Below are 16,345 nucleotides of genomic sequence, written 5' to 3'. Positions count from 1 at the left end.
ATGTACGGAAAGAAACACAGCATCTGTAAATCGAGTCATATTTTCCACTGGCTTGTGTTATAATTCCAAAGAACGCCAACCCCAAACATCACGAAAGGCACGTTCACGAGCCTGCTCGGCACTCGAGGAAGGCTCCTCCCGGATCCTTGCGCATCTCCTCCCAGCTCGTTCTCCCACCCAAGGCCAGCCCTGAAACCAGGCGAGTGAACATGGGCCGTGTGACCTGTCCGCACTGGTTACTCTCAGTTAACTCCTAAGTGTGCTGGACGTTCTCGCTGCTCCCGGGAATTGTGAATGGATAAGCTGCCGCATTGCCTGTGTTCTTTTTAAAGGAGTTTATCAGGATCTCTGGTATTCTCATCTGCTGGCTTTTTAGGCTAGAAGCTAAAGTCTCACAGCGTTTATGAAGCCCCTTTACATGAGTCACCTCCGTTGTGGCCACGTCTCTGATGACTGAAGGGCTGAAGCACGGTCAGTGTCCAGTCAGGAAATCTAAATCGACTAAGTGAGAGAAACTATTACATGCATGTTTCCCTGAAGACGATTTATGAGAGCTTTGAGTGGGTTCACTGGTCCCTAATGGCTGGGCAGTTTTCAGAGGCTTGCCTGTGCCTTGGTGCCCCACTGAAGCGGGCAACGAAGAAAGAGACATGGAAATAATAACCCACTTTTATTGCATGCTTACTACAAGCCAGGCCCTGTGATGCACCGGGTTGGCATTATCTCATTTAATCACCAGCCACCATGAGGGACACTATAACCACCTGATGGTACAGAGGAGAAAACCAAGGCTCAGGGACGCTGCAAGATTCCTGAGGCCACACAGTTACACGGCAGGGGCGGCAGCACCGGGCACTGACTCCCCGGTTGGCTGACATCACCCCTTCCTACACGGTTAACAGAGAGACCAGGGGCTCAGAATTGTGTCTTCAGTTCTCCCATCCTGCCTCAGCTGACGCGGCTACAGGTGTGGCATGTGCAATGCTGCATACGTGCAAATTCAGTATCTAGAGAAGCAAAATGCAGTAAGAAAAAGAGAGCATGGTGATAGAGTTTCCCGGAGTAGCCACTTTTGAACATATATTTTGAAAAATATCCCCTAATTCCTCAATGAATAAAAAGGGTCTTGCTTTCTCAAATCTGGTCAGCAATCCCCCCCATTTCTTTTCTTTTCTTTTTTTTTTTTGTGAGGAAGATTGGCCCTGAGCTAACATCTGTTGGCAATCCTTCTCTCTTTTTGCTGGAGAAAGATTGGCCCTGAGCTAACATCTGTGCCAATCCTCCTCCATTTTTTGTACGTGGGATGCCACCACAGCACATCCCACAGCATGGCTTGATAAACAGTGTGTAGGTCCACACCCAGGATCCGAACCCACAAACCCTGGGCTGCCAAAGCAGAGCATGCGAACTTAACCACTAGGCCACTGGGCCAGCCCCCACTGCCCATTTCTAATACCGTAGCATTCTTTTTCCTTCCCTTGGAGGAAGGAATTATGATTATGTAAAGTATGCTATCAATTAGTTTACATTCATTTTTCTGTAGACTACATACTCTCTTTTAAGGTTAGCTATGTATGAGTTTTAAACATGAAAGAGCCCCTTCTATTAAAAAGCACCTCTGATAGGAAAATGATTCTATTATTTTTATATGCACATGCATGTATACACACACACTCATGTCAAACACGACAGCAACTTTTCAGCAGTGCATCTACTGGGAAAAGGGAGGCAGACGGCCATTAAGATATAAGGCCCATGGTGGATTTTCTTTACGCCCAACCTGACTGAATTTTTTCTGCACTCCTGGAAAGGGCAATCTGGGGGGAGGGTGGGTTTTAGAATCCTTTTAAATTTGGGTTTTCAGAAGCGAAATCTGTCCCCAGTGAGGGATGAGCAGTGTGAAATCTCCTCCTCTCCTGGAATCCTAAGGATTCTGTGCTGACTCTAGCCCACACTGCTGTGGAGACTCTCCTCGTGAATTCTGGCCCTGGAGTATTTTAATACAATTACAGATAAAGCAAGAAGAGGAGAGCCTTTCTTATCTCTCTCCCAAGGCAATAATGTTTGGCATGGTTCCATCTCTTCAGTCATTTAACCTTGGGCCAGTAAATTTCACAGACAGGCGAGTCCACTGAGAGCTGAAAGGGACTGGGAAGAATCCAGAAAGGCGGCAAGAAAGGACCTGGAGATGACCACGGGGCTCATGATATTGCACAGACGACAAGACAGATGCAGAGCCCGTGCCTGGGGGCCATCCTGACCCAGCAAAGCCCCACGACCCCACGTATGAATCCCGCTCTTCACTCCCTCTCAGTCCCAGCCAGCAGGAACGGCGTGATGTCTCATTATCTGACGTCACAGAAGCAGGAGGTTGTCCTCAAATCCGGAACTATCCAAACACTGAAGTTTGCCTTTTTTTCATTTTAATCATTTTAGATGGAAACCCTTAATTGCATCACACATTCCCCTGCCTGCTTAATTGGACAGAGAACATAACTTAGCAAGTCCCTGATTGCTGCAAGGTCCCTTCTCTCCTTGCAGCCGCACAATTTGGTCTCTTGTCTGGAGTTGTGACTGTCTCCTCCACAGGCTGCCAGCCTGGGCTTCTGCTCTCCCTCTCAGTTTCTAACAACCACACCTACTCCCATCCCCACCTTACAGTCCACCATGACTCATCACAAATGCGATCATCCAGGAAGGCTTTCGAGAGCAGCCACATGCACCAGTGTCCCCAGAGCCACCAGATGAAGTAGGCTTGGTGGAGTTTTCCTACATGTTCACCTTCAGTGTTCGGTTTTCTAGCCTTTGGTAGAAATGCACACATAGGGAAATGTGTCCCACCTACAACAACGACAGTGCCGTGGGCACAAGGAAAACAACAGGAGGCCCCAGCCTCCGTGGGCACCGGGCAAAAAAGGCCCGGCTCCCCTTCTGAAGGGAGCAGCTGGGCTCCGCTCTGCTGACTGATGTAGAAAGCAGAAATGCAGGTTCGATGAGACCAGGCCTCTTGTTTTCCAAAAGAAACCAAAAGTCCAGGTCTGCATGTGAAATCTTTTTATACTTCTTGTATTTTTATTTTTTTCCAGTTTTATTGAGATACGATTGTCATATCTGGTATTTCTTAACGCAGTGTCATATTTGACCCATGAGTCGCCGAATGAGGACCTGTCATCAGGAGCATCCTGCAGTTTTAGGTTAGGGGCTCTGTGACTGCTCTCTGGAATTCTGCGGGCGTGTAAAACCAGGTACCAGAGGGCTGCAGATGCACAAAATACATAAATAAATATAACAAAAACCAAACACACTTCCAGCAGAGTCAAGAGCAACTACCAGAAGTGGAGTCTGGCTGGGTGTGAGTGAGGACCTGGGCTCCCAGTGTGCACACACGTGTGCTGCCCCCGGGCAAGTGTGCCCCCGCCCTTGAAGCACCGAGAGCAATCCTGCAGGGGCACAGGCTCTTCTTCCAGTGTGCCAGGCCCTTCTCTCCTTCCAGCCGTGCCACACTGCCTCGGAGCAGCTGGGGAGCGCCTGTGTGATTTACGCCTCAGCTACCATGGCTTCTGGAAACTTTGTTCTTCCTGACTCTAGTCCTGTGATTTATAGAAGAGATCTGTAACAAACAGCAATTTCTCTTGCTCTACCAGGGCAACGAAGTGCAGGGAAGAATCTAGAAGCTGGTTTCTATTTCCCAGGGCATCGGAGTCGGAGCTCACGCATAAGATGATAACCTTCTCCATTCCTTCCTTCCTCCATAAAATACATGTCTCAAGGAACCTCCTGCTTTCGGGATTTCCAATCTATGACAATCTCCTGCTGTCCAGCCACTAAGTTTAACAGAAAAAGTAAAGCCTGAAAAGGTTAAAGAACCTCTTCCTCAGCGACATTAGAACCCCAGGTCTTGGCTGCCGGAGCCGGTACATGAGCCTGTCTGTGCCCGGTGCGAAAATGTCTTTGGCACTCACTGGAGTAACAATGATTAGTGATTAGTCCCTCCCGAAGAATCCAGGCGCTGGTTACCTGATTAGGATGCCTCTGGCTGGGCCTGCTGCCTCCATCCCCTGCAAGGTCAGGGGGAGAGAGATGAACCGTAAAAGCACTTAAACCCATTCCCTACGGGCCGCTCTGCTGAGGAGTTTGGTTGAGTAGGAAACGAATACAGTTGGTTTAAAAAACTGTTTAAATAATCCTTAGGTTTCCATTTTCCATGGAAAACAATACTGGTGTTGGAGTCTAGACTCAGCTCTGCCCCTGCTGGCCTGTGTGACGGGGGAGGGGGGGGTGGGGGGGTGGTTAGCTACTCCACCTCTGCATCAGTCTCCTCCTTCAGCAGGGGAGGCATTTAAGGCCCCTTCCAGTGCTCACGTTCTGTCTGCCGGTGACCTTAAAACTCCCCTTCGCAGTGCTCTGGTGCTCGTGGGAAGAGCAGAGTGAGAATCCTCACTCTGCTTTGGTTGGAAACCAATTATTGAAAAACATATCACCGGTATCTCCATCCTATGCTTACAAGATATATTCAGATTACATTTCCATATATTAAATCACATCTCAAGTGTAATTATTTAAGGAGATTCTGCTGAGAATCCTTTAGGCAAAGGGGCTTCTGGTAAAACAGCAGCTACTCTGAGTCTATTTTTTATGTTGTATTCATTTAAATGTTTTTTTCAGAGAAGAAAACTGAAGTCTGCAGGGACCCTGCCTCTGTTTGAGAGTGCAGGTGGTCCACCGCCCCCGCCCCCCCAACTGGCTGTTCACTGTCACTGAGGCCCCCAGCTGGCTACCTGCAAAGAGTTTATTTCCTGCTAAACACTAACTTGCAGCCTCGGCTGAGCCTCAGGACACCCACATGAGGCCAGTGGACTCAGCTTCCTTATTCCGCAGATGAGAAAGCTGAAGCTTGGAGAGGTTAAATGAGGTGCGGCTGGTACACAGCCATTCGGGCCCAAGCTCTCTAACTCCTAAGGTGAGCGACAGCTCTGCGTTCAGACGGGGAGGGCAGTGCCATCGCGAGGGCGAGGATCGGGCGAGGTCTCTGGGAAGCCACAGCAGCTATGCGAATGAGCTGAGGGTGCACAGAGCATCCAGGCCTGAGTGGGGACCCAGTGAGAGCTGGGGTAGCTGCTCCCTAGTCACATGGAAGCAAAAGGATACCAACAGTAGTGGGAGCCGGCTTCTTCCGACTCCAGGTCTCCGTCTTCACCTGAAAGGAGGAAAGGGAAGCTGGGACACACCCAAGGAGTGTTACAGGGTACGCCCACCTGGAAAGTGAGGGGTGGGTGCGGCGGACCTGAAGGCGCCAGGGAAAGAAGTGGATGCTGAAGACGAGGACCAGGGGAGGTGAGATTTTGAAGCCGCTGTAACAGTGTGCAAAAAGTCTGAGCCGGGGTCCAGCTTATGGGTTCTGTCCCCAGGGCTAACTGTGAGACCCTGCATTTGTCCCAAGGAGAAAGATACAAGGGAGTGTGTGAGGAAGGCTCTAGTGGATGCCAAGCCCGAGACCCTTAGAATGTGAAGGGAGGAGAATAGTGATGGAGTAAGGAAGAGCTGTGTAGAAAGATATATACACAGAGCTGAGTGCATTCAGAGCCCCAGAGAGAAAAAAGTGCAGGGCGCGTGCTGGTTTTCCATCAAAGAGAGAAACTGGCATGTAAATAAAAGCCTATATACACATTTAGGAGCCATAAATTCCTTCTCTCTCCTTGCTTAGTACCAATCAGACCCTCACTGTGTTCTGTTCTGTTCCATCTCCCCTGAGGACGACAGGACACACATTAGCTGTGTGTCCTTGAACATATCACATCCCCTCTGAGCCTCAACTGTCTTATCTGCCAAAGAGGAAAGCAATGCCGAGCCCGCCTGCCTTATCTGGGTGCTGTAGGATGATACTGATGATGACAGCTGATCTTTGTATAGTGCTCACATTTAATACATAGTGTTACACGCTCCATCCACATCATACATGTATTAACTCATTTAATCCTCAAAAAAGCTCTATGAGATTGGTACTATTATTACTCTCTCACTTGACAGGGAAGGAAACTGAGGCAAAGGGTGGTTTCAGAACTTGTTCAATGTCACCCAACAGGTAAGTGGCAGAGGTGGGATTTGAATCCAGAAAATCTGGCACCAGAGTCCATGCTCCTGACCTCTTTATTTTATGACATGATGTCTGAAAGCACCGAATGCGTTTTGAATGCATTTTAAATGAATGGTGCCATTCTCATTCCTGTTGGGACTACGCCCACTGGGAGGACGAAAGCACAGAAGGATTCACCCAGCAAGGACGGCGCCTCCAGCCTTGGGTCTACGGTCCCCACTGGCCAGGTGCAGGGCTTTGTGGAGGAGAGGGAGGCAATGGCACGTCCTCCCGGCCCTTCCCAGCCGCAGGGCTGTCTTCCTATGCTCCTTTGCAAAAGCACAGTGTCTCTGCTGCCAAGAGCGGGTTTGTCTGTCTCCTGGAGACAGCGGTTGTCAAGCCCTGAGAGAATAGCAAGCATGTCAAAAATAGCAGCGCCAGCAGACTGCGTGGCTGCAATTTCCTTTTGAAATGTCGGCTTTGCTCTCGCCAAAGAGCCGGGGTCTGTCTGTGCTCCCTGCAGCCTGCTGCGAAGGTTGCTTAAGGTTCCAAGATGTTTGCTAGGGGCAGGCAAAGAGTATCTGCTGGGCCCATGACAGACGAAGGAAAAATCCTCTTCACAGTAACAGTGATGAGGTCAGAGTTGTGTTTAAAAAAAATTGTCATAAATTCAACCAGGGCTAAGCCCCAAAAAGGTTAAGTGATAGCCAAGGTGAGACCAGTATTAACGACACTTACTGTAGTGTCAGCCCCTTTTCTTTTTTGTTCTGGGAAGGAGGGAGTCACTCTCATGCTTGGATAACCCTTCAGAAGGGGTCACCAATAGGTTTCCACTCCCTTTTTAGGGTACCAAGGGGATGGGGACCAAGAAGGGACAAAGAGGCAGGGTCAACTCCTTTCTCCAGGAGTTCAGAGCAAAGGGACATGAAAGACACGGCAATCTCCAACCCCACAGGGACCTCAAGCCAGAACAGGAAAGTGGTTCACAGGAGACACAGTAACGTGAGAACTAAGGGACCATCTGTCATCATTCCCAGTGGCCTGCATCTAGGAAGCTCCCTCTCCATCTAAAGCCCCAAGCTCCAGGCCTTATTCCGCCATGGGCTATCTGCACAACCCAAGGCAGCCGGTAGAAAGTGGGATGGAGAGAGGAAATCCTACAGTTTAAAGAACGGATTTCTTTTCCTTCCCTAAGTCACCTTAACGAGCTGGAATTAGACCCCACTTTGCTTCCCAGGGCAATAATGCACAGTCAAAACCACTCAGAGCCGGGACGCCAGTTCCAGCCAGCTTGTCCCAGGAGGGTAATATTCTCTAGGAATCTATCGTGGCATTTGCAGAGAGACGCCGGGGACAGAAATACTGCCAAAGGCAAGGGCTCAGCCAGTGCAGAGCAGGAACAACGAGTAGCAGGACCAGAAGATGTCATGTGAGGAAATGCACCAGAGGGAAAGAAGGAAGGGATCAGTGAGAGAAAGGTGAGCAAGAGCAGGAAGAGAACACAGTCTCCTTTGGAGCGACGGTGATGTGATGTCACCCCCTCTGTTGACCAAAGCGCCGAAGACCGCTGGGCACCATCAGCGGCCGTAGAGGGTTAATGACCACTGCAGGGAGCGGGTGGGGGGAAGCTCAGGAGAACAAAACAGGGACTCCTGGGCAATTTCTGACGGAATTGTGAGTTTAGAGGTGTGGAGATTAGAGGGTGGTTTTGGTTTGTTTGTGGGGTTTTTGTTTTTGTTTCTCGGGCAAGTTCACTGCCCTAGTCCTATGTAATGACTAACGTCTAACACACTCGTCCTAGTTCAGCACGCGCCAGTCACGCTCTGTGCTTACCAAAAACGGCGTGACCTATCTTTAGAGCAACAAGAAACAAGCATGTACATCCCACAATGGTCTGATTGTCAAAATTAAAACAAAAAAGAAAAACAGCTCTTGGCACTGTACATGAGTAGCAAGGAGGAGCTAAATGGAAGCTCAAAAGTGTCCCCATGTGGCAGAAGAAGAACACTGTCATTCCATCCTGATGTTCAGGCAAGCCATCTTTAGAGATGCTAAACTTTTAGATTTATAAAACCAAACCATTCTCCTGGCCAAGATGTGAAACTCCCTGGTTATTAGCCTCGTGTCACCTTTCTTTCACAATTCAATGACTTTTTTTGGTTAATTTATAGAATTGTACAATTATCACCACAATCCCATTCTAGAAAACCTCCACACCCTCCAAAAGCCCCTAGTGCCTGTTCTAATAGCACAATCTTCTCCCCACCCCCCCCAGCCCCCACTCCCCTTCCACCTCCCCCCACCAGGGCTCCCTGGGCCATCCCGATGTCCTAATGCAGGGGGACCCACCCTATGCTCTGCGACCTCCAGCAAGGAGAGTGCAGAGCTCTTCTTATGGACCAGATGGTGAATCTTACTTGTCAAGCAGTGTCCCCTGCACCTTGTACCACTGGGATTGATGTCCTTTGCTTTTGTCCTGCCATCAGGGCACAACAGCTGGATGCTACGAGAACCTTCCAGTGAATTAAGGGCCACCAGAAGGCCACTTCTGAGTTAAGGCATTTTCCAGACTAATTCCACTCTTATGCCTTCCTCCTAAGTCCTCTTTTCTGTGTTTATCCTACTATTTCTACTGATCCTTTGTCTTGAACCTCTCTGCAAGCTTCCTGAGGTTGGCGGACCCCGAGGTGGACACATTCCAGTGCTGTACAGCAGAGTATTGATCTGATTATGGGGTCCTCTCTCTCTCTCCCTCCTATCCTTGCAGGTTCAGGAGATTTCCAGAAGACATTTTTCTAAACACACAGCAATCTCATCTTGCCTCATGAGTTCAGGACATCCCCCGAGGTGAGCATGGTAGGAAAGGATGCTCTGCTGAGCTGGCAGGGGGGCAAAGGGAGATCTCTAGCCAGGGAACAGCCTTCCTAGCAAACTCCCCAGATCCCAGCCATCCTAGAGCTCAGAGTGTAATCGCAATGGAAACGCTGCAGGTGCTCCCAGCTGCTAGAAGGAGGAGAGAGGGCGAAGGATAGAAAGAGACACGTAGAAGGAAGAAGAAGTTAAAACAACAGAAGGGCAAAAAACAGGAATGTGAGAAGAAGAAAAAATGCAGAGAAAGTGAGAATGAATAGAAAGAACGAGGAAAATGCAGAGAAAAGGAGCCGATTAGAAAGGGTGGGAGGAGGCAGCAGTGAGCGCACAGACCTGGAGAAGGAGGAGACAAAAGTAGATGGAGTCAAAAAACTTCACAGGAAGAGAGCGAGGTGGCTGCTGCGGAGAGAAATCAAAACCTTGCTTTCCCGGGGCGCACGCTCGCCCACCGTCTCTCCACCCCTCCCCACCCCGAGTGCTAATTTGGCTCCAAGGACTGAGTTTGGAGAGAAATTCCCCAACAGCAGGACCTACCTCAGATGCAAAGATGGCCAGCTGTCCCTCTCTCTCTTTGGGGACGATCAGGCAGGAGGACTATCCCCCATCTCAGCCAAGCTGACAGATCTAGGAAGACCTTTGGGAGCTCCTGCCGGCTGGAGTCAGGTGCAGCGATGGCCTGCGGCCCGCCTGCGCTGGCAGCTGTGAAATCACCGCTTCAGCTGTCACGGCACAGAGGCTGAACATGCTTTTGGTGCTCAGGACACAAAATCCACATGAAGAGGCTCAGAGTCGGAGGAGGATCACTTGGAAAAATCCTTGCCAGAAACTAGGTCAGGTCACAGCCTCTCAGTTTTTCTTCAACATCTTAAGAAGAGCCACCTATGAGATTCCTAGGAACAGAGCTGGACTCTCTGGAGAAAGGAGCATCATTTGTCTCCGTCTCTCTTAGAGCTGGGTGGAGACTGTCTCTGAAGAGTTGAGAACAACATGACACTATGGACTGAAACTATTATGATTCTCGGCGAGGCCCAGCCGGCTGCCTCTCCAGGAGCGTGTCCCCTCCAAGGCTCCCCTTGTCATTTTGAAAAGGGTAATATTGACATTGGTTTAACTGGCAGTTGCTTAGCATTCAAGTTTCTGAAGAATCAGGGGTGAGATGAGGCAGCTTCAATGAGTGGGTGGGGAAACCAGGAAGAAAAGTGCAGGGAGGAAGTTTTGGGGACCTGCTACCCTGTCATTTTCCAAAGGTCACACATCCCTGTCCTGTCACTACCAGTCCCTAAACCAATATGCGGGAGGTGTTCCCATTTCAGAAGCTGGGGCTATGTAGTCTCCTGTTCTCCCTTGCTGCCCAAATCAGAAGAAAGAGAGAACAGTCTGGAAGGTTGCTACGGCAACCAGAGTCCCTGGAGAGCTCCGCTTTCCACAAACCCTTTCCTCTCAGGCGTGCTCTGACTTGAAAAGGCAATGTTTGATTCGGGATGCTGAGGAGGATGAGCGCACACACATACGCAGAGATACATGTTCCAACAGTTACCTCAGCGGGGAGCATCCCCTTGCCTCTGGAGCGGGCCCATCCTTTCCCCAAATAGCCAGAAGTAATCGAAGAGATTTGGAAAACCAGCACTTTATGGCCTCAGAGCAGGTTGGGAATTATGAACTCTTCTATCTCCTACTGTATTTCAGGTTGGGCACGGAGAAGCCAAGCTCCTAATCAAGGTGGCCTCTGGCCCTGGAAGGACCCACTAAACCGGTCTAAAGTGTATCCTCCTTGCTGAAGGGTAAGAAGAAAGAGTGAGGCCCAGTTCAAGAGGCTAAGGAGGGATTTAAGGAGCTAATGGCCTATTCTTGGACTTTGGAGCCAGAGAAGGAACTCTGGGAGAGGCCTTGCCTATGGGAGAAGGGGAAAAAGGATAATGAACTCAAAGTCAAGTCCGTTACTAAAATTCACACATTTGCATAGTATCATTCCCAGCTTCCCAGGTGAATTTGACATTCCCCATGAAGTAGGGAGGGGAAGACAATAATGTTCCCATTTAATGGGCGAGAAAACTGAGGCACAAGGAGGAACCGTGGCACCAAAGTTACCCTGTAAAACTGTGGCAAAATCCAGATTTAGATCCGGCACTCACAGGAGCCACAGAGTCTCTCAAGAAAACTCTCAAAAGGCCATCCCTCATAAGTTGCTCGAGAAAATAATTTTTTAAAAAGAATTCTCATCAAAGAGTCTTGAAGCATAGATATAAAATGAAAAACATGTTAACAGTCCTTTCGGTTTCTGAACTGCACCCGGAAGAGCTCAGAACAGTACAGCACGGTTTATCAAGGCAACAAACTAACGACAACGGTACTAGGAGAGAAATGAGGGGAAGCGGGCAGGTGGATGGAAGGCAGCGGCTTCACAAGGGAAGAGGATGGCTTCGTCCCGCTGGTACCACCACATTATTTTACCAGAGAGAGCAGGTTGGCTGCAGCTCCAAGGGACAGAGCAGGCCAATGTTTGTTTGACTCAGCACAAACACCTCTCATAGCGAGGCTGGGAGCACAGGAGTAATGCTTCTTCCCCACTCTAACCACCTACCTCATTGACCATAAAGTGGGCAGAGACCCACACTGCATCCAGTGTGTGCTCTTGCTTGTCTGCGGGCTTCAGCTGGAGTTTGCTTTGGAAAGCCTTCAACTGCAGGCCTAAGTCAAACTCCCAGGAAGCAGCATGGAGGGCTGGAGAGGGTGAGGGGAGCGAGGGAGAGAGATTTGCCTTCTGCAACAAAATTCCTCTGCCCCTTCGAGATGACAATGTCTAAGTGGTACCTCTCTTCACAAATGCAGCCAAGCCAACTGTTTGACTCTATTCAGCCATTTCTATGGGCTCTGTGGTTCCCCTTTTCCAGTTCCTCTGCACAAGAAGGCACCTGCACAAAGAGAGTATTTGGTTCTGAGGAGGAACCTTCCTGGAAGCTAGAGATCAGGGGATCATAGTGGGGAGGACTAAACACAGACCAAAAAGTGATGTCTACTGTGCCAGAACACACCTGGAAAAACCCACTGGCCCCTCTGGTCCAGGGCTGACTCTAATGTCCGCCAAATGGCCAAGTTTACTAGTAGTTTCTCTAATTCCATCCAAGATTAGAGATGAATAATGTGTTTTGAGGCTGCACAGCTAAAGGCTCTACAAAGGGTCCTCTGCCAAATGACCAGCAGGTGTTACAGGGCACTGGAGGAAAATGGCAGGACGAGTATTATTTCTGTCCTCTGGCTTCTGCTAGTTACCACACGGCTGGAAGGTAAGACAGGTGCATGCCCCAAAGCTAAGGAGGGAAACAGAACCCAGGTAAACTTGGTTTCTATCCTGTTGACATCTCTGTTCCTAGAGATACTACAAGTCCCAGACATGAAAAATCAGAGTCTTGAGGGAAGGTCAGATGGAACTCTCATCCATGTAATAGAAGATGGGCATGGATGGGCGGCACCGTTAGAATTTCAAAAATGTCACTTAGATGGATAAACCTTGAATGCTGCAGGGAACAAGCAACAAGGTTGACAGTCCAGGCTGCCATCCACTGGGTGTTGGAGAGGGAGTAGGAAGTCAGCTGGAGCTAGGGTGAGAGTAGTGGAGAATGAGAAGGAAGCCTAAGAGATCGTTTGCTCAGTGCCATCCTTCTCGTGCAGGCCCTGCCTATGCATTGGTCAAACCTCAGTGAGCATCCTTTTCTCTGCATATACCCGATGTGGAGTGGGAAGGTAGCTGGGTCTCCGTTCCCGGGGGCCCTCAGAGAATTCAGGCTTGCCAAGTCCATTGTCAGCTGCCTTCAGGTCTGGTGTGGGCTGCCCACAAGTGACATGGGTATACTGGCCCTGCTCCTCCTGCTCCGTCTCCCGGTGGTAGAAGTAGTTGAAGTTGGAGACGATGACGGGCACAGGCAGGGCGATGGTGAGGACCCCAGCGATGGCACACAGCGAGCCCACAATCTTGCCCCCCACTGTCATGGGGTACATGTCCCCATAACCCACCGTGGTCATTGTTACTACTGCCCACCAGAAGGCATCCGGGATGCTGGGAAAGAGCGAATCATCATCATCAGCCTCTGCGAAGTAGACGGCACTGGAGAAGAGGATGACGCCGATGAAGAGGAAGAAGATGAGCAGGCCCAGCTCCCGCATGGAAGCCTGCAAGGTCTTGCCCAGGATCTGCAGCCCCTTGGAGTGGCGGGAGAGCTTGAAGATGCGGAACACCCGAACCAGGCGGATCACTCTGAGGATGGCCAGGGACATGGCCTGCTGCCCATTCTGGCCACCCCCTCCACTGGCTGACTGCTGTTCCTGCTGCTGCACCAGCTCAGTGCCCAGCGTGATGAAGTAGGGGAAGATGGCCACCAAGTCAATGATGTTCATGATGTTGCGGAAGAAGGCTGGCTTGCTGGGGCAGGCAGAGAAGCGCACCAGGAGCTCAAAAGTGAACCAAACGATGCACAGGGTCTCCACGAGAAAGAAGGGGTCAGTAAAGAAGGAGCCCCCAAAAGTACTTAGTGAGGATGAGCCCCCTGGCACCATTCCCCCAGGGGTGATGCCAGGATGAAAGGCGTAGGAATCGTCTTCTTCCTCCTCTTCCTCCTGACTCCCCCTGGAGACCGGGGAGACTCTGCTCACACCACCACCATTGCTTCCACCTCGACCATCTGCACGGAACTGGGGCAGGGTCTCCAGGCAAAAGATGACGATGGAGATGAGAATGACCAACACGGAGACGATGGCGATGCCCCTGGCGGGCCCCGAGCTCTCTGGGTACTCGAAGAGAAGCCAGACCTGACGCTGGAAGGGCTGGGGGGGCAGCGGCTTCTCGTCCTCACCACCCTCGGGCAGGCAGCCCTCGTCCTCCCGGAAGGCCGCCAGGGCCTCATCTCCCAGTTGGTAGAAGCGGATCTCCTCCAGGAAGATGTCCAGGGGCACGTTGACCGGCCTCCGCAGGCGGCCCCCCGACTGGTAGTAGTAGAGGATGGCGTCGAAGCTGGGCCGGTTGCGGTCGAAGAAATACTCGTTCCTCAGGGGGTCGAAGAAGCGGACGCGGCGGCCCGGGTCTCCCAGCAGCGTGTCGGGAAAGAGCGACAGGGTGCGCAGTTGGGTCTCAAAGCGCAGCCCGGAGATATTGATCACCAGCCGCTCGCTACTACACAAGCCCCCGCCCCCGCCGGCCTCCGGGAAGTCTCCCGCATCCTGTTGCTCCCCCTCCGGCCCGCGGACCTCCCCCGGCGCCGCCAGCGTCAGAGATTTCTCCGATCTCATGCCCCCTCCGCTGTGCGCTCCCCGCCACCGGGACGGCGCCCACCACACAACCACTGGAGTCCGCACCGCTTCTCAGCTGCCGGCTGCGCCCTCTTTTTAGGGTGGGGCTCACGCTCCTCTGAACTCGCGGTCTGACCTGGAGACTGGGTCCGTGAGCCCTGAAGCCCTGGTACCTGCAACTCTAGGTCTGGGGAGGTGACCCGGACGCGGAGGATTTAGCTCCGCGCCTCCACTTATCCGCGTCTGGGTGCTAGAGATCACTGGGATACCTGGAACCGCAAACTGGCGCGTGTGAACTGGATCCCCGAAAAGACGTGTGGCTTCGCCCCTCGCCGTGCCTGAGCCTGGGCTCCGGGACGCAGGGGTCCGCCCTCCAGACGGGTTAGATCTTCCCGGCTCCCACTGCGCTCCTCCAACAGCTCAAGACCCCCGGCTGCCGCTGGTGCCAAAGCGCCAGATGCGCCTCCCTCTGGCTCGGCAAAGACTCCTGGCGGGGCTCGGCCTCCGCCCTACGTCCACCGCGGGCTCGGTCTGGCCAAGGTCGCCGTTCCCGCCGCCACCGCCGCCACCGCCTCCCAGGGAGTCGCGCCGCAGGCCTCGGAGAGGGCCCTGGGGCTGCCCGGGCGCCGGGGCGCAGGCACCCACCTCCCCACCGCTGGAGCCTGGGCTGCAGCCGCCGCAGCTGCAGCGGCTGGGCTCTCGGCGCTGCCCTTCCTTCCCAACACACACTCTCCAAGTGACGTGGCAGGCCCCGCCTGCTGCCCCCTCCCACCCACTCCCTCATCACACCCCTCGCCCAGCCGGGGGCTGCAGCGAGCCAGGGCGCTGTGGAAATAGACACACGCTTGCCTCCCCAGGAATCTTTCCCGCGCTCTTCTGGCACGCTTCTCCCTTTCGCACGTTCACTCACGGCCCCCCTAAACAAGCACCAGTACCCTAATACCACACCCCCTCCACGCTAGCAATCAGCTTTTCTCTTTTCGGTTTAGGGAGTTGACCTGCGCAGTGCATTTCATCAATAAGAAAACACAGCCCGCCCCACCGCACAACACGGAGCGCTGTGCCTCCACCCATCCAGAAATTTAGTGAGAAAATCAAATCATATTTGGTTCCATATTTTGACCCACTGCCAGCTTCTCCAATCTCTACTTAAAGAAAAAAAAATACAGAAGCAGCGTTTTTGAGATGTCTTGAGAGCTTCCAGTTTAAATCGTACTCCAACGTAAGTCCCCGGAGAATCCCCTACCTCCCTTTGCAAACCTGGGAGGGCGGGGCTGCAACTCTCCTAGGATTGCAAAGTGACGGTAGAGAAAGGGTGGGAAGTCTCTCCTAGCCCTTCCCATCAGAAGTTTTCCAGGGGAGTGCTAGGAACAGACGCAGCAGCCCCAGTGAAGAAAGAACCAGAAGATCGTGGCATCTCAGAGGTATCATAGTCCAGGAAAGTACACCCCCAAACCTATTTGCTCCCAAACTCCCTGGCAACAAATCTACAATGTTTATTGCACAGCCAAGAAAAGGGAGGAGGGAGCTAGCGGAAAAGGTATGTAAGAGTGTTGACAAAAGTAACAGCTGCATTTAGTGAGCATCAGGTGTGTCCCACCTGTGCTATCTCATTCAGGCCTCACAAACCTGGGAATGAGATGGCCTCTGCAACTAGGTGACCTTACAATGAAGACCCGCCCCGCAGTATTTGGGTGGAGACCACACTTTGTTGTTAGGGCCTCTCCAGGAGGGAGAAGGGAAGACTGGTTTTCCATCCATTTCTGCCAGAGACCATGTCATCTTTTGTCTCTAGATCAGACAGGCTGGGGTCTGGTGAGGGAGATTGGTCTCATCTTTTCGGACTGCCACTTCCAGGTAGAATTGGCATTTGCTTCTTTGTGCCTCAGTTTCCCCCTTTTTGGGTGGCTATAGCCAAAATTAATTGGCTGACAACTACAAGGTGTTTTTGTGTAGCTTCTTGTGCATGCTAGATCATTAGTAAGAGTTCATTGATGATAGTGATGGGAATGATACATAAAACTACTCTCAAACCACAAGACACATGTTAGAGTTCTTTGTATTGCACAGTGTTTTAAAACCACACTGGTTGGCTCCCAGAGGGATGAGGCAAGTAGGGAG

General features: G+C 51.6%; 1 protein-coding gene across 10 annotated transcripts in view; it reads right to left on the bottom strand.

Annotated features, from left to right (window-relative positions):
• KCNA6 (potassium voltage-gated channel subfamily A member 6) overlaps positions 1 to 14,976 on the bottom strand; it is a 39,906-nt gene extending 24,930 nt beyond the window's left edge. For 3 of the 10 annotated variants that reach the window (XM_070494280.1, XM_014841739.3, XM_014841740.3), the window contains exon 1: positions 9,479 to 14,976. In XM_070494280.1, the coding sequence (XP_070350381.1) occupies positions 12,632 to 14,224 (1,593 nt within the window). In that variant the 5' untranslated portion in view covers positions 14,225 to 14,976 and the 3' untranslated portion in view covers positions 9,479 to 12,631. Of the gene's footprint in view, position 1; positions 1,008 to 4,017; positions 4,126 to 5,148; positions 5,198 to 9,478 lie in introns of those variants that run through there. The other 7 variants (XM_044756172.2, XM_070494277.1, XM_044756170.2 and 4 more) reach the window with 5 other exon arrangements.
• Between the last annotated feature and the right edge of the window lie 1,369 nt (positions 14,977 to 16,345).

The sequence above is a fragment of the Equus asinus genome, chromosome 22, assembly GCF_041296235.1.
Source record: "Equus asinus isolate D_3611 breed Donkey chromosome 22, EquAss-T2T_v2, whole genome shotgun sequence".
In the NCBI taxonomy this organism is placed as follows: Eukaryota; Metazoa; Chordata; class Mammalia; order Perissodactyla; family Equidae; genus Equus; species Equus asinus.
The sequence above is the reverse complement of the archived record's forward strand: the minus strand, read 5'-3'. Positions and strand labels throughout refer to the sequence as shown.